General features: G+C 42.5%; 1 protein-coding gene, 1 long non-coding RNA gene and 1 pseudogene across 4 annotated transcripts in view; 2 read left to right on the forward strand and 1 right to left on the reverse strand.

Annotated features, from left to right (window-relative positions):
- TRIM67 (tripartite motif containing 67) overlaps positions 1-24,532 on the reverse strand; it is a 124,038-nt gene that overhangs the window by 61,683 nt on the left and 37,823 nt on the right. For all 3 annotated transcript variants that reach the window (XM_089669721.1, XM_089669720.1, XM_089669719.1), the window contains exons 2-3: positions 17,592-17,687; positions 1,823-1,945 (exon numbers count right to left, since the gene is read on the reverse strand). In XM_089669721.1, coding sequence (XP_089525847.1) covers positions 1,823-1,945; positions 17,592-17,687 — 219 coding nt within the window. The remainder of the gene's footprint in view (positions 1-1,822; positions 1,946-17,591; positions 17,688-24,532) is intronic.
- LOC149468654 (uncharacterized) overlaps positions 217-24,532 on the forward strand; it is a 37,375-nt gene continuing 13,059 nt past the window's right edge. Inside the window, exon 1 of the long non-coding RNA XR_016311642.1 lies at positions 217-307. This is a non-coding gene — a long non-coding RNA (uncharacterized LOC149468654). The remainder of the gene's footprint in view (positions 308-24,532) is intronic.
- LOC149468655 (uncharacterized) lies at positions 4,397-14,014 on the forward strand (annotated as a pseudogene).

Genomic DNA, 24,532 nt, shown 5'->3' on the forward strand with positions numbered 1-24,532 from the left:
TGAAATGGGGCCACAGACAAGATGTAAAATCTGACAAAAAATGTATGTCTACCCCTGCTTTATCCAAATCTAGAAAAAAGGTGAATTTTGGCTGGACTTTCATGCTACGTGGTCTGAATGAGTTTGCACTCATGAGTAATCATAAGAAAATGTTTATTACAGTATATCTAAAACATTTTACAGTATAATTATTATTTTTTCTTTGCTTAGAGTAGGGAACGGATAAAATCCTGCTGAAGTTTTTCAGTCATCTGTGTCCCACATGGGAGATTTCCTTTCATTTCCTATCCCACGAACACAACAGAAGGTAAGAAATAAAACCCTTTCAAAGTAAGGTAATCGCCCTGTTCTGATGGCAACTCAAAACTCTTGATTTTCCATTGCCTTTTAGTTACAGGTAACAGTGGTGAGTTGGACAAATAGAGAGTAAATTTCTTTGAGGGCCCATTCACACTATGGTGTTATGATAATGAGAGGGTCACTATGCGCTATACTGCATCATGTGTTCTGAATGGCACCCCAACACGCTTGCTCATGGATGTGTTGTAGAGCAGCCAATGCGTGGCAATGCACGAATGTGCTACAGAATGAAGTTTTCACAAACGTATGAGTATGCATAAACAAGTGTTCTACACAGGATAATGCCTTACTAATTCTGTTGACCCCCTGACAGGGTCACATGTAAACCAGCCATAGACAGTTCAAATCTCAGCTCTGCAGGAAGCGGCCGAGATTCAAACCATGTATGGGCAGACTGAATGTACCCAAGTTGATCGATCACTGTCTTCTCCTGGCAGGGACGGGTTCCCCCAAAGGAAGAACACGATGGCTCGGACAGTTGTTGCAGGAAAGAAATTTGCTCCGTCTATGGCCTGCCTAAGGACAGATGTGTGAGTGGGCCCTCACTGATGGTATTAGTTGAGTGGATGAGACTGAAAAGAGTGCCACTGGGACATAAAGTGATGGAAAAAACAAAATGTTAGTATTGTCACCATAACAAAATTCAATGGTAAATCTTCCGTTGGAATCTGTGACAGCTTTCTAACCCGGAACTCTCATTTTGAAGAGATTTCCTCTAACTTCCTGTTGCGTCTCCAGGACAGGATGTGGAGGAAAATCTTTCCAACAGGACACAGACAGCTAAAAATAAACTTATAGGGCTTTTATTATTCTCTACTTTATCCCAAAAAAATATAAAAGTATTGTTTATATATGGTATACATTGTGATAATAAGAACTCTTTAAAAACTCAGTTTACCTTGCGGTAAAGCCAAAAATTAATTATGAAATTGTGTCTCTCCCATGGTATACAGTCAGGTCCACACAAAAAAATAAGTATTTAGTATTTAGAATCTAAGAAAAGCTACACTCCACTTGTTCACACCATGGTGCAGAGGCGTCAGTTTTTCTGCACGAGTTCTGCAAGGGCACAACAAAATCAATTGTCCTCTATGTGCCCTGTTCACATCACAACACTAGTATCCCATGCACTGGAAACTGCAATGTGTATAAAAGTGTGCATGAAAACTGTTGTCTCTGCAAGTGAAATCTGTACATCAGTTTCCATCAGTTTTTCTGCAAGTGTGGTGTGAACAAGGCCTAAAGGAGATTATAAGACACCGAAGACAATTTGATACGTATACTAACTGTATTTAACATTAGTTTACCATTTTGTATTACAACTGTAGCTGAACTATCATAATATATTTGCCCAGAGTTAAGCTTTTAAATATGGTTGTAATTATATGACTTAATTATCATTTTACTACATTTTAAAATATTATCAATTGTTTATCCCAATGTCTGTGATGTTGCAGCTCACCTTGAATTTATGTTCACGTTCTTTTGTGACTTTGGTAAGCAATTTCGCTTTCTGACGGTTTAATGCATCAACCAGAGCATCACATTGCGCAACCAAGCATGCTTCATATTCCAGACCATTTTCCTAAAAGGAAGGCAATCGTGCGAGAGGTGTTAGCTAAGCTGTAGTACAAAGCTAAAAGAAAATCTGAAAAGAAAATTTTAATCAATCTTTGGTGGCAAACGTATTAGACTGCATTCATCAGTGCCGGGGAAAAGGTTTTAAAAAATTCCAACTCCACGTTAATTACAAACTATAAGGTATCAGTATTGATAAAATTGTATATAATAGACCAGGAAATGATTCCTTACGTAAAGCAAACAATGAACTTTCCATTTAAATACATTTCAGGTGTAGCAAAAAATATGTGAAAAGTTTTGTAGCTTGTTTTCTTTTAACCCATTCGCTGCCAGAGCCGTTTATGCAATTCTTTTTTGCATATGTTTAAAAAAATCAGTTTAGGCCTGAAGATTACATAAAACCCCCTATTTTCTGAAAGCAGACGCCCTAGAGAATAAAATAGTGGTAGTTCCAATTTTTTAAGTCACATGATATTACCGTAAAGGCCTAGGAAATGCAAAATTTCAGTAAAAGACACACTAAAGTAAATTTTAGGGCACACAAAGGCCATAAACTACCCAAATGTTTGGTAAAATATAAAAAATGAGTTTCCACCGAGTAAATAGATACCCAACATGCTGAACCCTAAAATTTGTATACGCCTATGAAATGGCGAAAAAACTTCAATACCCTATATTTTCTGTAGGTGACTCTTCAAAAGCCCCTATAGACCATCATTTTATGGTTATGGAGGCCTTATGCTAGAATTCTTGCTCTCACTCCAACATGTACGGCGATATGTAACATGTGTATCGCAATCGATGTTTTCATGCATAGGCACCTTGACATGTGTGTTTCTGTTCGTACATGCGTATATGTGGTGGCCCTCAAAAACATTTTTTACATTGTTACTAAATAAAAAATAAACAAACAAAAGTTTTTTCTACTTAACTTTTTTTTTCATCACATAGTGAACACAAAGTCTCCTATGTGATGGCTTTTTAGGTGACAGTTTTTCTTTATTGAGACATGCAGGGTCTAAAAGAACCTGCATGTCTCCTCTGGCCTCCTTTCAATGTATTGCAATGCAGACCGCACTGCAATACATTGCTTCTCGGCTGTGCTAGCTGAAAAAGTGACAGTGGTGGCGACATGTGTGATGTCACTTCTGTGTCCTCTCTCCCCTCCATTCACCAGCATCCTCCATGGTGCTCCCTGTGCCCACAGATGGGCAAGCGGGGCCGTATACATGGCGGGAGCGGGAGCACGCAGGGGGAGATACTGGGGGTTCTGGAAGTGATGGGGCAAGAGCGCAGCCACCTGACTGATTCCACCTGACAGGCAGGGGCCTGCCTGTTAGTTTTAGACACAATCCTGGTGGGTAGCATACATGCCAGCTGTTGACAGGAGAGACCTGGTATTAAAAATCATATAGTCAGGCTGTAAATTCTCCTTGTGGTTCCATCAGACAAAGTGCATTAACGTATCTCTAGCCCAAACATTTTTTTTGGGGGGAACACTTAGAACCGCAGTCATTTTTGATAGTTCTCTGTGGCCCTTTGAGTAGATTTCCCCTCAATTCTGGTATGAGTAACGACTTCATTAACAGAAAAAAAGTGCATGCAAAATTTCCAACAGGAACACAAACAGCAGAATAAGAGAAGGCTATAACCCTCATCAGTTGTTTATTGTTGTGTATGTAAACCCAAAACCAAGAATGTAATACATTGCAGCATACCACCCCTTAGATGTAGTAGCTGCATTGGTTTTTTCACTTATATACACACACTTACATATCACTTACATACAGACTAGACTAGACTTGCACCAAACACTTCAAATCACAGAGGGAGTCTTTTTAAAAAACTAAAACATTGTATGACCAAACAGGATCACATTTGGTGGGATATACAGTATTGAAGTTTGAGAAATATATTCAGTAGTCAATAGTCCCTAGACATATGAAATGGGATATTCCACCATGCGATGGTTTAAAGGATGAAGAATGGTTTTCCTTTTTTAATGAGAAAGGGATGGAAATGCTTCATTTTCTGATGAAACGGAAGCAGAGAAAGTTAAGACTAATTGAATAACAAATTAAGGAGATTAATGACCTACTAGAACCAGTGAAAGAAACACAAGATTTTTGAACATTATCTAAAGATCTTAAAAGTTTTATTGAGAAAGAGGATAATTAGGTTAAAAATAAGAAAAGAAGGAAATACTTGAAAGATACTGGGGATTATCAGTCCAACCAGGTTTTTAAATGGCAAAGTGAAATGGGGGAGGAAGGACTTCCTTCCTGCAATAGCAGTCCAGAGAGGAATCCTAAGAACATGGCACAAAGCCATGGGAGGCATCAGAATAATATGAAAACTAACACTAAGCCTGAGCAACCCAACACTTATGAAATAAGAAGAAATTGGAGTATAAATGGCCAGAATATAGAGTAATACCCAAGAGGGAGGGCCCTCTATGGATTTCCGAGGGGTAGTGTCCCCTGTGAACATTCAGATTGCCAGTATGTATCTAGAACCCCAAGAAGAAGAAATGGACCAAGAAGGGGTAATGGAGGAAGAAATGGTGGATTTGGAAGAAGATGTAGACCTAATTTTTATAACAGAGGATGGGACAGACTGTATATTGACTGGAAAATATCAGTCTACAACAGATTTTCCCCTCTGAGAGAAGAAGAGGAATATTATGATCAGGAATCTCATCACCCAGTCTCCCCATTTTTTTAGGTGGAACACATCAAGAACACAGGACATAGGTACAAGGAGGTTGGCAAGAAAATCTGAGAAAAAGAAGAAAGGGTAAATGAAGTGGAAGAAACTCCAAAAAAAGAAGATTCAAATAAGAGGAAGGCCACTGAAATTATAAATGCCTTCTAATAATGATCAGATTAAAGTGTTGGGTAGGGGGACTTAAATTTGCACTGAAAAAGAATTTAAGCAGGTTTGAGGCATATGTAGGAATCCAAAAATACATTCGATCTTTGAATGTTACAAAATCCTTTCTTACCAATTCTAGGACTGTAAATGCAAGTAAAGAATTATACCATCAAACTACATACTACATTGAGGAAGAAACAATGAAATTGTGGAAGTTTTTAGCTCTGGAAGATATAGAGATATTGGAATATAAAAAATGTAGAGATTGGGAATCTATCAAGAGTTTGGAAAAAAGGAAGGACATAATCATCTGCTCAGCGGATAAAGAAGGTGCAATTGTCTTAAAAAGAGGACAATGAAAAAGAAATGGAAAGGATCTTTACAGGTGATAGAACGCATAAGGTATTAAGAAAGAACCCACTAAGTGAATACAAGAGAGAGCATAAAGAGTTAGTTAAGAAAGGGAGGAAATGGAAAGTTTTGAATAAGAAGGAGGCTGAATATTTGATACCCTCTGCTTGCTGGATACCTGTGATCCACTATCTCCCAAAGATACACAAAGATAAAGACCATCCCTTAGGGCGGCACATTGTAAACGGAATTGATGATCTGTGTACACATTTGGGGGACTATACATAGATTGTCACATCCAACCATTAGTCGGAAGAACTGAAGTGTTTTTAAAGATTCAAAGCAAAATTATGTAAATGCCATTTATACTATTATCAGTCATAAACAAGCAGTTGAAGCAGTAAGATGGGCTTTAAATGGTTTCTCAGATCTTAAAAGAAAACAGAAGAAGTTTATTATTGAATGCCTGAAGTTTGGTCTAACTCATAATTATTATTGGTATGGATCCAAGTATTAACAAGAAATGGTAGGCATTGCGATGGGAGCTAAAATTGCTCCCAGCATCGCTGATATTTTCATGTCCAAATAGGAATTTGAAGAAATTTTTATTGATTGACCCCCTGAATTGAAGTGGTATAGGCACTTCATACTGTAGATGATATTAGGCTAATCTGGGAGGGGTAGGTAGCTCTTATGGATTCATTTAAACATTTCTTGAACATGAACATAAAGAATATAGTGTTGAATTGGAAGGTAAAGGACAGACAGATTTTTTTGGATCTTTTGATTGAAAAACATAAGACCATTTTACTGCAAGAACATTCATCAAAATGTGATAAAAATGGCTATATAGCTAAAGAAAGTTGTCACCATCAATCCTGGCTGTTAAATATACCAAGAGGGCAAATCATTCAAATGAAGAGGAAGATGCTGTATTTGAACAACAAGCAAAAGCCAAGAAGTTTACTGACAAAGGGTATAATAGGATATTTATTGAGAAAGAAGCAGAAAAGATAAAAAATATGAAAAGATAAGACCTCATTAAGAATAAAGATAGATCTGGGGAAAAGAATATGGACATGAACATAGCCATTATTCTTTAGTACAATGTTCAACATAGGGAAACAGAAAAAAAATCATAAAAAAACATTGGCACATTCTGAAAAAAGAGTATTAAAATCTATACTCCCTGAGAATCCGAAATACAATGTGGTAAAATCAGTTTTAGATCCTCCTAAACCTGTGACCTTTGATTTCTTGGGGATTGAAGGATTCACAGCCTGTCAAAAATGTAAGGCATCAAAGGTGAATCCAAGGAGAAGGAAGACTTTTAAAGTAATGGCTACAGGTGAAGAAAGTAAGATTAAAGATTTTATATGTTGTGCCTCGTAAGGGGTAGTGTATATGATCAAGTGTAGCTGTGGTCTACAATATGTAGGTTGAACGTTGAGAAGTCTGACTACAAGAATTCGGGATCATATACAGAACATTAAAAAAAGGATTTGAGAAAGTGTTTCAAAGCATTTCAAACTGATGCACAATTGCGACCACAGCCAAATGGCATTTTGGGCAGTGGAGAAAGGTGAATAGACACTGGAGGGGAGGTAATTTTATTATAAAATTGAGCCAAAGAGAATACTGGTGGATTCATAAAACAAAAGTATTGTCCCCAAGAGGATTTAAAATAAAGTTCGATTTGAATTGTTTTATTAGTAATTCCTGATTTATATGTAATTCCTGCTGTTCTCTTATATACACATATACATATATATATATATATATAATATATATATACTTTTTTGTTTTAAGGGATAGTTCTATTTTATATATATTCATAGTATACGGTATATGAGTTTAGTGTAATGCAGAGCATATGCCATTCACTCATGGAGTGATGTTTTGATTTATTTTTATTTTTTTAAGTATTCATTTAACTACTGGTATTTTTCATACATGATGCTTTATCCATTTTATGCTGTCCTTCATGATAGAGGTAGCTATTAGTTTATTGTTTTTTTGTTTTTTTTTCATTTTCATTTTATTTGCCATGAAAACTGGGAATTGTCTCAGATGAGAACCGCTTTTATGTTTTACCTAAAGTGGATCTATGGATAGAGGTCAGCTTGTGAGCCACATGTGATCTCCAAAAACATGGCTGTGGTATTGTGTAAAAAGGATGCTATGACAACTAATATGCAGTGAGTATATAAGAGCATGATGCCATTGACTAGCCTGAGCCTTTGAGAAAGTTGACTGGGGCGCAAAGCGTCAGGCAGGCAGTGACGTCATCATGTTGGGCGGAGCTTAGATGCCATTTTGTAATGTTTTGTGACATATCTCAGTTTTTTTTAACATGTGAGTGTAATTTTTTATTTTTTATAGAAACAAACTAGCGGTCTGTACTATTGGATGTTTCTCTTTTCCCTTTAATACCCTGCTTTAAAAAATTAAAGGAATACTTTTTAATCAGAGAATAGCATCAAGTCAATTAAACTCCTGGAATATTGATCTAATCAGTTAAGTAGCAGAGGGGGTTGTGAATCAGTTTCAGCTGCTTTGGTGTTAATGAAATTAACAGGTGCACTAGATGGGCAACAATGATACGACCTCCAAAACAGGAATGGTTTTACAGGTGGAGGCCACTGACATTTTTCCCCTACTCATCCATTCTGATTGTTTTTCACTAGTTATGCATTTGTCTAGGGTTAGAGTCACTACTGGTAGCATGAGGCGATACCTGAACCCTGCAGAGGTTGCACAGGCAGTCCAACTCCTCCAGGATGGCACATCAATGCGTGCCTTTGCCAGGAGGTTTGCTGTGTCTCCCACCACAGTCTCAAGAGCATGGAGGAGATTCCAGAAGACAGGCAGTTACTCTAGGAGAGCTAGACAGGGCCATAGAAGGTCCTTAACCCATTAGCAGGACCGGTTGAGCACTGCCAGAGCCCTACAAAATGACCTCCAGCAGGCCACTGGTATAAATGTCTCTAGCCAAACAATCAGAAACAGACTTCATGAGGGTGGCCTGAGGACCCGACATCCTCTAGTGGGCCCTGTGCTCACTGCTCGGCAACATAGAGCTCAATTGGCATTTGCCATTGAACACCAGAATTGGCAGGTTTGCCACTGGCACCCTGTGCTTTTCACAGATGAGAGCAGGTTCACCCTGAGCACATGTGACAGACATGAAAGGATCTGGAGAAGCCGTGGAGAACGTTATACTGCCTGTAACATAGTTCAGCATGCCCGTTTTGGTGGTGGCTCAGTGATGGTCTGGGGAGTCATATCCATGGAGGGACACACATACCTCTACAGGCTAGACAATGGCACCCTGACTGCCATTAGGTATCGGGATGAAATCCTTAGACCCATTGTCAGACCCTACGCTGGTGCAGTGGGTCCTGGGTTCCTCCTGGTGCATGACAATGCCCGGCCTCATGTGGGGAGAGTATGCAGGCAGTTCCTGGAGGATGAAGGAATTGATACCATTGAATGGCCCCCGCGCTTGCCTGACCTAAATCCAATAGAACACCTCTGAGATATCATGTTTCTGTCCATCCGACACCGCCAGGTTGCACCTCAGACTGTCCAGAAACTCAGTTATGCCCTGGTCCAGATCTGGGATTAAATACACCAGGACATCATCTGTTGTCTCATTAGGAGTATGCCCAGACATCAGGCATGCATACAAGCACGTGGGGGCCATAGAAACTACTGAGTACCATTTTGAGTTGCTGCAATGAAATTTCAGCAAAATGGACTAGCCTTATGCATAATTTTTTCACTTAGATTTTTGAGATGTCTTTGAATTTATACCTCTGTATGTTGATAATTTTAATTTCCATCAAACGATGGGGCATCCTTACATTCCAACACATTACTAAGTCCATATCAGTATAGATATTCAGCATTAAATTTTTCCTCATTGAGATCTTATGTGTTTTCCTGGGAGACCAGGTATTATTTGGTGAATGCTGAAGAGGATCGAGGTCTTATATAATAAAGAAAAGCGTAATTTACCCCCTCTGGAGATGCCTATGAGGTGTTGTGAAGGGCACAGGGGTGTTCATTCACGCTGAAGGAAGTTAAGATTGTTTTCTTGGCAAAAATTGATAAATCGATTGAGGATTGCACAAAGCTTGGTTTGTGTATGAGACTTTTTATATTGGAATACACACTTTCATATTTTTTGATATATATATATAATTTTTTTGCATATGCACACATGATGTCAATATTGAGGAGATCATTTTTGTGATAAAGGAGTACGTTATTAAGATATATGAATTGTGACTTTGTATGCTATATTGGAAGCGTTTCACCATTATTTGATATAGAATAATTAAAGCAGAACTAAACTCTCTCAATCAACACAAACTATTTTAATCCTTATGCTGCTAGCATTAGTGAATAGATAGGAAGGTATGATATATTTTCTTGCTTTAAACTTTTTTTTACATTTCATTAGTTGCTTCTTGGTTTCTGGCCTAGGTCAACATTATGTCATACATCCCATGAGTCTTCATGGGCATTTTTTTTCTTTCATTTGGAGGAAGTGAGGAGGAGCTTTCTCAGCTCAGCACACCCTCCTGCCTGCATGCCTGGGCTAAGAGCAGATGGATTCCATGCATGAAGTAAATGCTACATGAATCATCTGCCTTTACTCAAGATGGTTGTGACTAGGAAGGTGTTTTTAAAAGTGATTTCTCAACAAAATAAAGCATGGATGCATGAATCAATGGGTCAGTCTGCTTAGAGTATTAAAAATGGATTAAATAGCATTCTCAGTTTGTGGTACTCAAATACTGTTAAAGTTTTGCTAGGCTTTTTATTGCAGAAAAGACATGCAATGTCTCTTCTGCAATAAAACACACCTTCCTGCCTGCTCACAGTGATCCCCGTCATGCAAACTGAGCAGCGCGGGCGCAGCTCAGCTTACAACAGCTGGCCCAATACCTGCGTGCCGGGATGACTAACTTCTGTGCTTACACAGGAGTAATGTCGTACTGCGCCAGCCAGTGAAGATAGATGAAAACCAGCACACAAAATAGGATGCCAGCGCCGGCAAGGGACAGGACTGTTACAGGAAAGGTCAGTATTCCTCCTCCCTTTAGTTCTGTTCTAATATTTTTTAACTCCCACTTTCAACTGATTTTTTAGAATCAAATCGAACATAAAAAAGTGATCAAATAAATAGAAATCATTTTCAAGCTGATTGTTTGATGTATGACTCTGAAGCAATCCCTTTTCCTTTTTTGAATACTTTTTTACAATTGACATAGCACAGAAAGCAACTAGATTAATGTTGGTGAATGTATTGTGTGCAGTATTGAATGATCCTTCAATTCATTCGATTGATTAAAATGGCTGGATCCAACATATGATCACGTAAAAGTAGAATAAATGTGTGGACATAAATATAAAACCAAGACTAATAGTTCTTTACAATAGCAACACGTTGTTGATACCTTCACAAGTGGTCTGACCTGGAAAAGGTATATTGCTATACACATCTGGGGGTGATCAGCTTTGTATTTATTTTTCTTTTGCTACAGAAACAACCAAATGTGATACTGTGCATACTGCGGGCTATAGTTTGATATATGGCAGCATTATATTAATATATACTCTTTTTTAAAAAAAGAGACATTACTAATATTTTCTGGTCAGCCTTATGTCAGCACACCTGGATTTACTCCTCCTCTGAACCCTCAGGACCACCTTCCCTAGCAGAAATAAAGGAGATCCTCCCCTCCCCTCCCCTCTTGTTCTCTTTTTTTTGGTCAAATCCAGACCACCATCAATGAAGAGTAAGAATTTCACCCCCCTGCCAAATCCCTCCCCCCTGGTTCAGCCTCTCCTACGATGGAAGGTCCACAATGGATAGAGGTAAATCTTCTTAGAAACTGCACGCCCTGTGGGCCGGGTCAATGGACATGGACTGCTTAAAAAGCATAAATTAATGTGGCTACAATGACGGATGGCTAAGTACTTTCTCTACCTGTACCTTTCCTGTCCCAAGCTCCTCTAGGAGCTGCACGCAGTGCCAAACAGCAAAAAATGGCCTGGTCAGGAAGGGGGGTAAATCCTCTGGAGGGCAAATGGTTAAGGCATGACCTATGTATAAGGGAGGAGGGTGTTTAAAGCATCATATTTTCTGTGCCTTTAGTCTCCAAAATTATAAATCTCGCCTTGTGTATTTTAAAGGTTTATTAGTAAAACAAACTGTAAATAGCAAAAATATATTAAAAACATTATTAAAAACAAAATAGTGATCTGAAACCATTACAGTTTTCTTAAAAAGCAGCCAGCATTTATTTTTGCATTTTTTCCCCATTTCCTGTGCTGACAATTGATAAAAGTTTTAAATAAAATCAAAAGAAAGGCAAATAGGCACTGAAAAAGTGGCTGAATGCCACCAATAAAATAAGGAAAAAAGCTATGTGTACTTGTGGTCAAAAATCATTTCCACAATTTCAATATTCATTTCCAAATTGTATTTCAATTACTTCTAGTATACTGCTATTAATCTAAACAATTCTGAAGTTTAAAAACTGTGAAAAATCCCACACTTTACTTCCTTGAATTCTGTGACGCGTATTTACTATGCTTTCTGAATATGCACTGCTGCATTGCGCATTTTACAAATATGCATGCACAGGGGTGTCTGAGCAGTTGCCACATTTTTTTTTCTTCCCAAGGAGTGTGGAGGAAGAGTAAAAGAAAAGTAAAGCTGGGCATACACCGAGTGAACTTCATTGGGTACCGGCTAAAATTCTGGCAGCAGGGTGATGACGTCACGGAGGTGGGCAAAGCCAATTCCGGAGGAGCAGGGGGCGTCACCTAGCAATCCCTCCAGCATAAAAGCCCAAACTGTTGGTGCTAATGGCCACAAACAGAGACACACCCTGTATTGGTAAGAGCACTGCAGGGCTGCTATTAGGAGGGACAGGGGGAATTATATAAATTATCCCTGGCAATAATACTTGCTACTTTCTCCAACCTTTACATAGGTTTTCCCATCTGCTTGGTCTCCAGTGAGCCTCCAGCTCTGCTGCCACCGTAAGTATCAGCTGCCTTACTGTAAGCAAAGATTAAGGACATTTTAAAGGGGATGAACATTTTTTTCTTTTCCTTTCTTTTTCTCCTAAATCTTACCTTTTCTTTATCACTTAGCCATGAGCTTCCCACGAATGGCACAAAGGTCATTGAAAAGGTAGGAGGGGGCTGCGGGGGACTAAAGAAGACAAAAGAGTGCTGGACACCAGACTAACAGGGTGTCTAATCTTTAATTTTAGGAGCAGAAGCTCAAAAAGAGACATTCCCGGAGAGAAAAGTCCCGCCAATGCTCAACCTCTGCATATATATCTGAGTTGTATTCAAAACATATGCTGCATTAACCTGACAGCCCAGGCTGCAGTAAATCTACAGCTGCACAACCAAGAAAGGCAGAAGGACAGCCTGCTGAAGGCCTGTATTGGACTTGTTCAGCTCCATCTTTGCCCGGAAAGCTCTTATGCACTGAATGCATGAAGGATGTAGCCACAGACAAGGAAGCAGAAGCTGTAAGATTCAAGGATTATATTCATGATTTGGTGGCCAACAGTATACAACTGGTCACAGGCGTAGATACCTCTAAAAGCAGGTCAAAAGCCAGAAGCACTCTGGTACACAGACAAAGTCCACCGTTGATGTTGGAGATATTTTTTGAGACTTCATCGGAAGCGGAGAAATTCACCAAACACTCGTTTGATTTCCAACTGATAGAACCATACATTATGATGATTAAGGAAGCCATAGAATGTGAACTGGACTCTCAGTCCCTGGAAAAAGTAAAGAGATACCTCCCAAACCTAAAGAGGCAGGGAGCTGTGTTTCCGTTTATGACGGAGATCCGCAAACTATTCGAGGACGAATGGGAGAGGCCAGGAGAGAAAGCGAACACCTAAAATCGGTTTGCAAAGCTGTATCCTCTTAAAACCTCAGATGTCGAGTTCTGGGAGACTGTGGCTAGCAAGACATATGTCCGTTCCTTTAGAGGACTTCACCACATTTAGGGACCCAATAGCTGGACGGATGCCGCCCTCCGAAGGATCTATTCTGTTGCAAGTGCGGCCTGCCTGCCAACCATAGCGCTAATTCCCATTTCAACAGCATTAAAGATCACATATGTGGAAACAGCCCTAAAATCAGGAGTGGAGGCAACCAGAAATATTACAGCGTTAGAAGAACGGCATTCCTAGCCGAGGCATCCATAGATCCAGTAAAACTGCTGACAAGGCTTATGGCACAGTCGGTGACACAGAAGAGGGCCCTTTGGCTGTTTAATTGTGTGGCAGATGGTGCATCAAAACAGGCCCTTTGTAATATCCCATATAATGGCAAGATGTTATTCGGTAAGACCCTAGAGAAGGCCATTAAGTGGGTTATGGGAGGAAGATCAGGTCTTCTACCGCAAAGGAATAAAAAAAAAGACCTTTCGTTTGGGACAGGCGGACTTCAGATGAGCAAGAGAAGCCAGATCATATAGACTGGGCTGGGAATACATCAGGGGCCAAAGGAGAGGAATGCAAAGCTCCTTTTTAGAGGGGTGTAAAGTCAAGAGCAGCCCAGACGGCTAGAAAAAAGTGAGAAGTCCTTTTGATGATACAACGGTCCAACCCCTCCAAGTGGGTGCAAGGCTTTTTGGGGGGTGTGGACTATGAATATTGAGCAAGAAAAGCCAGATCATATAGACTGGGCTGGGAATACATCAGGGGCCAATGGAGAGGAATGCAAAGCTCCTTTTTATAGGGGTGTAAAGTCAACAGCAGCTCAGACGGCTAGGAAAAGTGAGAAGTCCTTTTGACAGTATAACCACTTTTTTTTTTGGGAAGTGTGGACTATGAATATTGTAGACCAATGAGTCCAGAAGATGGGAAAGAATGGTTACAAGATAATTTTTTGGGAAAAGCCACCAAATATATTTGTCAAGACAGAATGGCCTCGGTATAGGAAGAAGAGAGAGTGCTTAATCGAATATGTAGTTGAATTACAGCTGAAAGACACAATTTCACTGGTGCCCCCAGACCAACAAGGGAAAGGCGTTTATTTGCCAATCTTCTTGGTGTCAAAAGCCTCAGGGGACCTCAGGCCAGTCCTAGACCTGAGATCTTTGAACCTTTTCATCAATCCCAAATGGTTCAAGATGGAGTTAATATATACATTTATATCAGTAATACAACCAGACCAGAAGACTGGCTGATATAACTTAATTTGGCGGATGCATATCTAAATGTTCCAATCAACAGGCACTACCAAAAATATCTAAGGTTCACATTAGGAGAATACCGTTATCAATTCAGATGCTTGCCCTTCGTGATTAGTACAGCTCCCCGAATCTTCTCCAAAATTCTACTAGCCACCATTGCGGTTAAAGAAGATAAGGATCTTCCACTATTTGGACGATATCCTAGTAGTAGCCCGATAAAGCGAAGAACTGGCGCATCAGCGCGAACTGGTGTTGAGAAGCCTTTCTGACTTTGGATAGCTTATAAACAATCAGAAGAGCCAGCTGATTCCAACCTAGAAGATGGAATACCTGGGCCTAATATTTGACACACGAAGGCCAAATCTTCCTGCCCAACCGCAAAGTAGCCGAATTAATAGCTTGTGTCAACAGCGTGATGAGTTTGGCTGCACTTTCAGCAAGAGACTGCATGGCGGTCCTGGGGATGTTCACGGCAGCAACACCTGCAGTGCCCTGGGCAATATTTCACACAAGGACTTTCCAAATGTCATTTCTAAGCCAGTGGAAAAGGTGTATCGCTGGCCCAGAAAATTCGTTTACCAGTGCGGATCCACCAAAACTTAGCATGGTAGATGTTACGAGCTACTTTGTCACGGGGCATTTCCCTCAGTACAGAAGACTGGATTTTGACCACCTCAGACACCAGTCTCCAGGGCTGGGGGGCTCACTGCCTCAGCAGGTAAGTGTAGGGAAGATGGCATACAAAAGAAGCCAGACACTCCAATCTGACACTCCGAGGAACCAAGAGCCTGCCATTATTACAGCTAATAACCCAGATTTTTTCCTGGGCCAAGATGCACGTGGAGGCCTTCACAGTGGCCTATATTCTAGGCAAAGAGAATCGCATTGCAGATCAGCTAAGTTGGATATTCCCCACCAACAGCAAATGGGTAAGTAACAGACAATACCTGAAGCTAACCTTTTCCAACTGGGGGATGCCATCCGTAGAGCTGATGGCAACCCCAGAGATTGCACAAGTTCTGAAATTTGTCACAAAATACAGGGATGCCAAAGCAATAGCATAGGATGCATTTTCGATCCCGTGGAGTGTCCCCTTAGTATACCTCTTCCCTCCTGCCCCACTGATCATGAGGACCTTGTTAAAGATTGCGAAGAAAGGGGTCCATGCAATTCTGATTCTGAATTTCTGGCCATAAAGACCATGTTTCCCCACTGATCCTACAGATGGTGTAAGCCCTGCCAGTATCTCTGCCCCTGAGGAGAGATTTACTGAAGCAAAGTCAATGGAGTCATCCCAATCTGGGGAGATTGCAACTTGCGGAATGGCTTCTGAATCAGCCAGACTGCGGTCGCAGGGTCTTTCGAAAGAGGTAGTGTCTACATTGTTGAAGGCAAAAAGACCATCTATAAACACTACGTACTCCAGGTTCTAGCAGAAATTCATATCCTTCGCTGCTCAACAGAAATTCCCCCCACCAACTCCAGAGGTCCCAAATGTGCTAGATTTTTTACAGTCAGCACTGGATAAGGGATTAGCCTACAACACAATTAAGGTACAGATATCAGTAATATAATCATTTATAGGTCACAAATGGGCAGATGAGCCCTTGGTAAAACAATTTCTTAGAGCAAAAATAAGAATACAACCTCCTAGAAAGAACTTCTTCCCAGCCTGGGACTTAGGCATAGTGCTAAGGGCTCTGCTCCAGCCCCCATTTGTTCCAACAGATTCATGTGGTTTCTAACTATCAAGCTAACCTTTCTCACGGCCATTACACTGTTGAGAAGAGTGCCGGAGCTAGCAGTCCTATCTTGCAGAGACAAGATAAGGTTATTTTGCAACCTTCACCAGCCTTAACCTCCAAGGTAGTCTCAAAATTCCATGTAAACTGGGAGTCTATCTTGCCAAGTTTCATGCAGCCACCAGACATTTGACCTAGACTTAGACCACTGGATATGGTCGCCTTGTCTACAACCTATTTCCTTTGCTCCCAACGGATTTGTAAATCTGATAACTTATTCATTTTATCAGCGGGACCTAGGAAGGGAGAAGCAGCTGCAGCAAGAATCATAGCCACCTGGATCAATGAGACAATCAGCCTGGCATATAGACAACAGGGCCTTGCTCCTCCACAGATGGTAAGAGCTCACTCATCAAGAGGGGTGGCAGCCTCATGGCGGTTCTCACTAGTGTGTTAGTAGAAGAAATATGCAGGACAGCCAGCTGGAGTTCTTGTGAGACCTATGCCAAACACTATAAATTGGACATAAGGGCCGTTAGGTTGGCTAAATTTGGAGCGGCAGTTATGTCAGCACCTTTTCAGACTCTAGTCCCACTCTAGATTAGCTATAGTATATCCCAGGTGTGCTGACATAAGGCTGGACAGGAAAACAGAAAATTGTTACCAATACTTACTATAATTTTCCTTTCCTGGCTGGTCCTCAAATCAGCACAACTTTTTCTTCCCTCCCTAGTTACCTGTCGTTGCTACAAACAGGAGAGAACAGGAAAGAAGGGAAGGATCTCTCTTTTATTTCTGATAATGAAGGTGGTCCTGAGGGGTTGGAGGAAGAGTAAACCCAGCTGTACTGACATGAGGACCAGCCAGGAAAGGAAAATTAGGGTTAGCAATTTTCCATTATTTTGCTATGGAGGAAATACTCACTATGACAGATGTCTTCTCTGTAGAAATAAAATAGCATTTATTAAGTTTTTTTTTTTGCTTTTTGTGTGCACATCATATCACATCAAGTATATTTAAGAACAAAACGTTAATTTGATAGAGTAGTGTTTTTTTAATTTGCTGTCTGCATCCCATTAGGGAGATTTCTCTTCGCCTCCTGTTTTGAACAGTTCAGAAAACAGTAAGTGAGAAAAAATCCTTCCAAAGTGATGGAAATCCCCTTTTAGATAACTTTCTCTGGAACAGGTGTCACTGTTGGTACGGTAAGTGTCTCATCACTTTTCTCAGAGAAGGTACATTTTCTTAGTGGGGATACAGACAGCAGTAAAAAAAAACAGTTTAACAAAGAAACAAAAAACTTTTGGTTTTAGTTACTCTTTAACAATTGATTTTATTTTCTGACCAAGAATTGCAGTCCCAGATTTACATCCAGGTTTCAGAAGAAGTGGATGTACCAAAAATCAGATTGATAACATTTTGGATAACTATACCTGGACTTGTTGTAGAATGTTCTTTAATTGAACCAAGAATTCTTTGGCTTCTTTTGCTTTATCAGAAACTCCACTTAAAGCCTGGGAAAGCTGAGCCTGTGAAGGAAAATAACAGATGTGAACATGATTTACATATATTAGTATTCAAGAAATTGCTAGTGCTTGATTGCTATACCTTGCATGTAAATGTGTAAACTCACAAATGTAACCATTTCAACACATACATTTGTATCATAGAATCAAACTTTTCCCGTCTTTCCAACTCACAGGGTAAACCTCCTAATTTTATCATTTCTATAACTGTCAAATTACTATCAGTCCAAATCCAACCAAAACCATTACACTTTACAGAGAGCAGAGAAGAGTTAAAGCCTGTTGTCATTGCCATCTCTAACCCTACAGGAAAGATGTGCACCTACTGCACCTAAGTCATAAGAAACCTGCACATGCGCGTGGGAGTCCAGGGCCACGGCACACTGCTCTGAAGGAATGGCACGGGTATGCCTTTCCTCCAGAGCGCATGTTCCGAAAAGGGCTAATATCTCCTAAACGGTTCACGTTTAGGAGATATTAATTTTACCTACAGGTAAGCTTTATTATAATCTTACTTGTAGGTAAAATTATTAAAGAAGAGTTTACTACCACTTTAAAAGTGGATAGTGTAAGTGAGTTAGTGGACAACATGTGGACAGTGTTAGTAGGGCAGTGAAAGGTGTCAAGTCAGTAAAACAATGGACTCTTACATATTATATTGCTTTGGGTAATGCTCAAACTAGAGGTGAAAGTATATCCCTGTGTCCCAGAGCATGGGATTGGATAAATGGATAAAAGTGCAAGGGTTGGGAGAGTTGCAAAATAGTGTAAGAGTGTAGGAGTCAGGAATAAATAACGCACAGAGTGCAGAGGTTAGGTGTATGTAATATACAATGTGCAGGAGTCAAGAGCGTATAAACAACAGAGTGCAAAGATAGGGAGTATATACACCCTAGTGCACAGAAGTACCCCTATGAGGCATTTCGCACATACATATATACACACACATACATTAAACATTCACTTATATACATAAAACCACCCATTTATGTACAGTACCTGTCTGACCCAAGTGTCTTCTCTGTCTTTCATTATAAAGGATTAAATCCCAACTCCAGAAAAATAAAAATATGGGGGCCCCTGGACTGTATGGGTTAGCTGCTCATTTAGTCTAAAGACAGAGGACACAAGTGGTATTAAAGGCTAAATTCACCTTTTTTTCTATCAAATCCAGCTCCCCTATGCACCAGTATACCATTAATTTACCTCAGCTGCAAAAATATTCAAGCTCTCTTTGATCTGGAGAGTAAGGCCTTACCTTAGCCCTTGGTAAATTTCTTAAAAAGCTTTTTCAATTCCTGGAATGTAGACAGAGGACAGAGGAGCCAGTAAAACTCCAGAAGCAGATTACCAGCTGATCTCATAGTACACATATCCTGCACTGACCTCATTAGCACCCACCCTTCACCCTTCAACTATTTTTTCACAGCATCCTCAGGATCTCTCCCCATGTGCCTTTGCCTGGCTAGCTCAACGTCCCTTCAAACAGGCTCAGGCTGCATGCAGCCCATGGGACACCCCTGATGTAATGCAAGGGTCTGCGTGATTGGATATAGAGTGATTGGATAGATGATGTGTCCTCCTATTATATAGTTTTGGTAAATCTAAAGGAGATTGTACTATCAGATTCTATATTGTATGGCCACATTTAAACACCTAAAAATAAAGTGTTACTAAACCCAGGACCTATATCTGCTCTCCCACAGTTCACAGAACATGGAAATGCAATTATTTTAGTAAATATAATCTGCTAAATACCTTTTCTCATCAGCAGTTAGAGCAGTCTTGTGGCTTCTATCTGTGTCCAGCCCACCACTAGCTAAAGCTTGTAGAAAGAGTTTTCTTTCTGCTCTAAGAAGATGGAAATCCCCCGACCTCTGTCTGACCAGTGCTGATTGGCCTTGTGCTAATCACATGCACTCTCCCAAGAAGAAAAAAAAACTCTCTAGCAATGCACACCAAACCGAGCATGTGCTTGTGACCACGGGTTCAGTCTGTATCAGGTGGTCATTTCAACAAGAGGAGGGGCAGGGAAGTCAGGATCAAACAGCCTTTTTACACAATGCAGAGGATTAACCCCTTAGGCTCCACAGTGAGTATAACAAGCATGCTTTACTGCATATACAGACTGATTTTACTGTTGTGGGTTTAGTAACACTTTAACTATTTGCGCTTTCAGTGTCATTAATTGTTAATGGCACACCAAAGACAGAAACAAGCACACATTTTGCCACATGAAAAAATGGGTGACAAATGCAGCAAAACGCACAGTAAAAAATGTGCAACACACATCACACCAAAATGTCCCATGAGCTACTTTGCCCTGTGTAGCACAGCCCATTGAAGTCAACCGGCTGCCTTATGTGTGTCACTGGAAAAACGAGCCAAAAACCATGCTCTCCCTCTACTCTCAGTGTGAATGGGGCCTGAAACTGAAATTGGTGTGTTTACACAGAACAAAGAGGCTCCGTTCACATCTGTGTGAGTCCGAACACATGGCAAACTGCACAGAAAATGCACACTTTTGCCATGCGTTTCAGAAACATGCTATAAATGTGCATCATGTTTGTGTTGTGATTACATAGTTAGTCTGGCTGAAAAAAAGACAAAAGTCCATCCAGTTCAACCGTAGAAAAAAAAATATAATCCTATGCCCACAGTTGATCCAGAGGAAGGCAAAAAAATCCCCAGCAAAGCACGATCCAATTTGCTCCTGTTGGGAAAAAAAATTCCTTCCTGATCCCCCGATAGGCAATCGGATATTCCCTGGATCAACTTTACCTATAAATCTTAGTATCCAGTTATATTCTGTGTATCTAAGAAACAAGTACGTATTAAAGGCACCCCAAATGCTGCAATCACACCAAAAACTTCAGTAACGCACCATGCTCTGCTCCAAAAAAAATGGTCTGATGCATTTCTAGGGTGATTGTTGCATGTAGAGCAGACCGTTCATGTGAATGGACTGCTCTATGTGTGACAAGTGAAAATGCTCCAAAACACCCAAAACAAACACATGCGCGAATGTGAGTCTTCACTACATGGAGATGTCTAATTGGGGTGGAGTAGAATGCTCATTTGAGCATCTCCCTATAAATTTAGATCAGCTCATGGGGGAGATCTCTAATGGGGGGCACAGTCTCTGATGGGGGTGCTGCTTCAGATTGAGTGCGGTTTAGAAGGAGTGCGAAGCAGTTAAACACAGCAGTTGAACTAAAGCAGGAGAACTTAAGCAGCAGGAAGACACAACAACAGCAAGAAGCTCTACTGCACGCTGGACAGACTGCAAGCAAACACCCTGGGAAACATCTCTTACATACCTGAGTCCCACTCCGTGTACCTTTATATAATACGCCCCCTCTTCTCATCATATTACTATCCTCTGTTCCCAAATCTCATTTCTTTACCCCTCTGCTCCACCCCAAAACTTGTACATCTCCCCCTCACTGCTATCATCTCCCTACTATTGCTCTCTTCACCTCCCCAAAATGCCTCTTCCACTCCTCCTTCTCATTTTCCTCTCCTCCGTTCCCAAAATCCATTCACTATATCCCTCTGCTCCTCCCAAACAATTGTATATTGTGTCCTCACTGCTTCCTTCACCCCTCTACAGCACCCACCACCTCCTCCTATTACTCCACTCTCCCACTGACCCCAACACCTCCACTAGTAGTTTCACACGCTCCTGCACATCCCGCTCCCATGCCACCTTTCTCACCCTTCTCCTCCTCCTAGCCGCGGGGGACATCTCCCCGAATCCTGGCCCTCCACCACCTCCCTCACCCGCACAACACCCTCCCGCCTCCACATCCTACTGCAACCCCCACAACTTAGTATCTGTCCCCCTGCTCCCTAAAATCTCCCCCCGTTTTCATGTGCACTCCTGAACGCCCGTTCGGTGTGCAACAAGCTTACCGCCATCCACGACCTCTTTGTTTCCCGCTCCCTCAACCTCCTAGCAATCACGGAAACCTGGATCCAGCCCACTGACTCTACCTCCCCTGCTGCACTCTCCTATGGAGGTCTCACCTGGACCCACTCACCCAGGCCTAACGGTCGTAAAGGTGGTGGGGTTGGTCTGCTCCTGTCACCGCAGAGCACCTTCCGAGTCCTCCCAAACCCCCCCTCCCTATCCTTCTCCTCCTTCGAGGCCCACTGCGTCCTACTATTCTCCCCAACCCCCGTGAAGATTGCTGTGATATACCGGCCTCCTGGATCCATACCCCGCTTCCTGGATGACTTCTCCTCCTGGCTACCCTTCTTCCTCTCCTCTGAGCTACCCACCATCATCCTTGGGGATTTCAACATCCCTGTAAACCTCGACAACCCAGACACATCCCGTCTCCTCCACTTAACCTCCTCCTTTGCACTTGCACAGTGCATACAATCCACCACCCACTCTGACGGTAATATCCTTGATCTCGTCTTCTCCAATCGCTGCGCTCCCCACAACCTCACTAACACCCCCTTCCCTCTCTCTGACCACAACCTTATTACCTTCTCTATCTCCTCGTCCTCCAACACCCACCCCTCCAAATGTCACACTACTACCAGCCGTAACCTCCGCAACCTTAACCCTGCCTCCCTCCACTCTGCAGCTGATCAACTCCACGACCGCATCCTCCGCCTGTCCTGCCCCGACTTGGCTATGACCGCCTACAACAATGCGCTCTCAACAGCCCTTGACTCACTAGCGCCTTTAACAACACGCAACATCAGACCCCGACCGCTCCAGCCCTGGCAGACTGATCACACCAAAACCCTCAAATGACAAAGTCGTGCCCTGGAGCGACTATGGCACAAAACCAAATCCCAACAGGCCTTCACCGGCTACAAATCTGCCTTCCTCACCTACACCTCCTCCCTCCATGCTGCCAAACAGGCCTACTTCTTGACCCTCATCAAGGCCCTCTCCTCCAATCCTCGCCGACTCTTCTCTGCCTTCAACTCTCTACTCTCTCCACCCCCACCTCCACCCAGCACCTCACTCACTGCCCTTGAGATTGCCAATCACTTCAAAAACAAGATTGACACAATTCGCAAGGACATTGCCGCAACTCACACACCCTCTCAACCCGTCCCCTCTCACACAGCTACCCCCTTATCCCCCCTCCCCCTCGACATAACCCGCAGGGACTTCGTCGCTGCTCAAACTCTCTCCAACCCCCTTCACCCTCACTCACCTACCCCCTCATCACCCCTCTCCCACGGCCCCACCACTGCTCTGACCTCCTCTTCCACCCCACCCTTCATTCCTCATACTGAAGCTCTCCCCACACTCCGCACCTTTGACCTTACTACCATCGAGGAAGTCTCCAAGAGCCTCTCTGATGCCCGCCTCACCACCTGCCCCCTCGACCCTATCCCCTCACAACTCCTACGACCTTCCTCCTCCTCCATCCTACGCTCCCTCACCCACATCTTCAATCTCTCCCTCTCCTCAGGCACTTTCCCCTCCCCTCTGAAACATGCACACATCACCCCCATACTTAAAAAGCCCTCCCTGGACCCCAATGACCCGAACAACCTCAGACCCATATCCCTGCTCCCATTTACATCTAAACTCCTCGAGCGCGTAGTCTACACCCGCCTATGCTCTCACCTCAACGACAACAACCTCCTCGATCCCCTACTGTCCGGCTTCCGTCCCCTACACTCCACCGAAACTGCCTTACTCAAACTCTCCAACGACCTGCTAACCGCCAAAGCTAATGGCCACTATTCAGTGCTCCTACTCCTTGACCTCTCCGCGGCCTTCGACACAGTCGACCACCCCCTCCTCCTCAAAAAACTACACTCCCTCGGCCTCAGAGATTCTGCTCTCTCCTGGCTCTCATCCTACCTGTCACAACGCTCCTTCAGCGTTACCTATAATGCTACCACCTCCCCCTCACTCCCCCTCTCTGTTGGGGTCCCTCAAGGCTCTGTCCTCGGGCCCCTTCTCTTCTCCATCTATACCTCCTCCCTTGGCCAACTCATACACTCTCACGGCTTCAACTACCACCTCTATGCCGACGACACACAAATCTATCTCTCAACCCCCCACCTCACCCCCTTGGTCTCAGCCCGAATCACACACCTACTGAGCGACATATCAGACTGGATGTCGCTCCACTTCCTTAAATTGAACCTCTCCAAAACCGAGTTTCTTGTCTTCCCCCCAGCCCGGACACCACCCCCCATTGATTTCTCCGTCACATCCAACAACGCTACCATCAAACCCAGAGTACTTGGTGTCATTCTGGACTCCAACCTATCCTTTCAACCCCAAGTCCAATCTTTAACAAACTCGTGCAGACTCCACCTCCGCAACATCGCCAAAATCCGCACGTTCCTAACCCCAGAAACCACTAAACAGCTCATCCACTCCCTCATCATATCACGACTCGATTACTGCAACTCCCTCCTCACTGGCCTGCCTCGCCGCTGGCTATCCCCGCTTCAGTCGATCCTGAATACGGCTGCCAGACTCATTCACCTTTCCAACCGCTCTGTCTCCGCCACCCCCCTCTGCCAATCCCTCCACTGGCTTCCGATTGCGCAACGGATCAAATTCAAAATCCTAACGCTGACGTACAAAGCTGTCCACCATACTGCCCCGAACTACATCACTGACCTAATATCCAAGTACCGCCCAGCACGCACACTCCGCTCCTCACAAGACCTCCTTCTCTCTAGTTCCCTGGTCTCCTCCTCCCATGCCCTCCTCCAGGACTTCTCTAGGGTGTCACCCATCCTATGGAACTCCCTGCCCCAACCCATCAGATTATCACCTACTCTCCTCTCCTTTAGGCGCACCCTGAAAACCCATCTCTTCAGGGAAGCCTACCCCACCCCCTGCTAACTTG

This window comes from Staurois parvus, unplaced genomic scaffold, assembly GCF_062004578.1.
Source record: "Staurois parvus isolate SC_StPar_1 unplaced genomic scaffold, SC_StPar_1.0 ptg000081l, whole genome shotgun sequence".
Lineage (NCBI taxonomy): Eukaryota > Metazoa > Chordata > Amphibia > Anura > Ranidae > Staurois > Staurois parvus.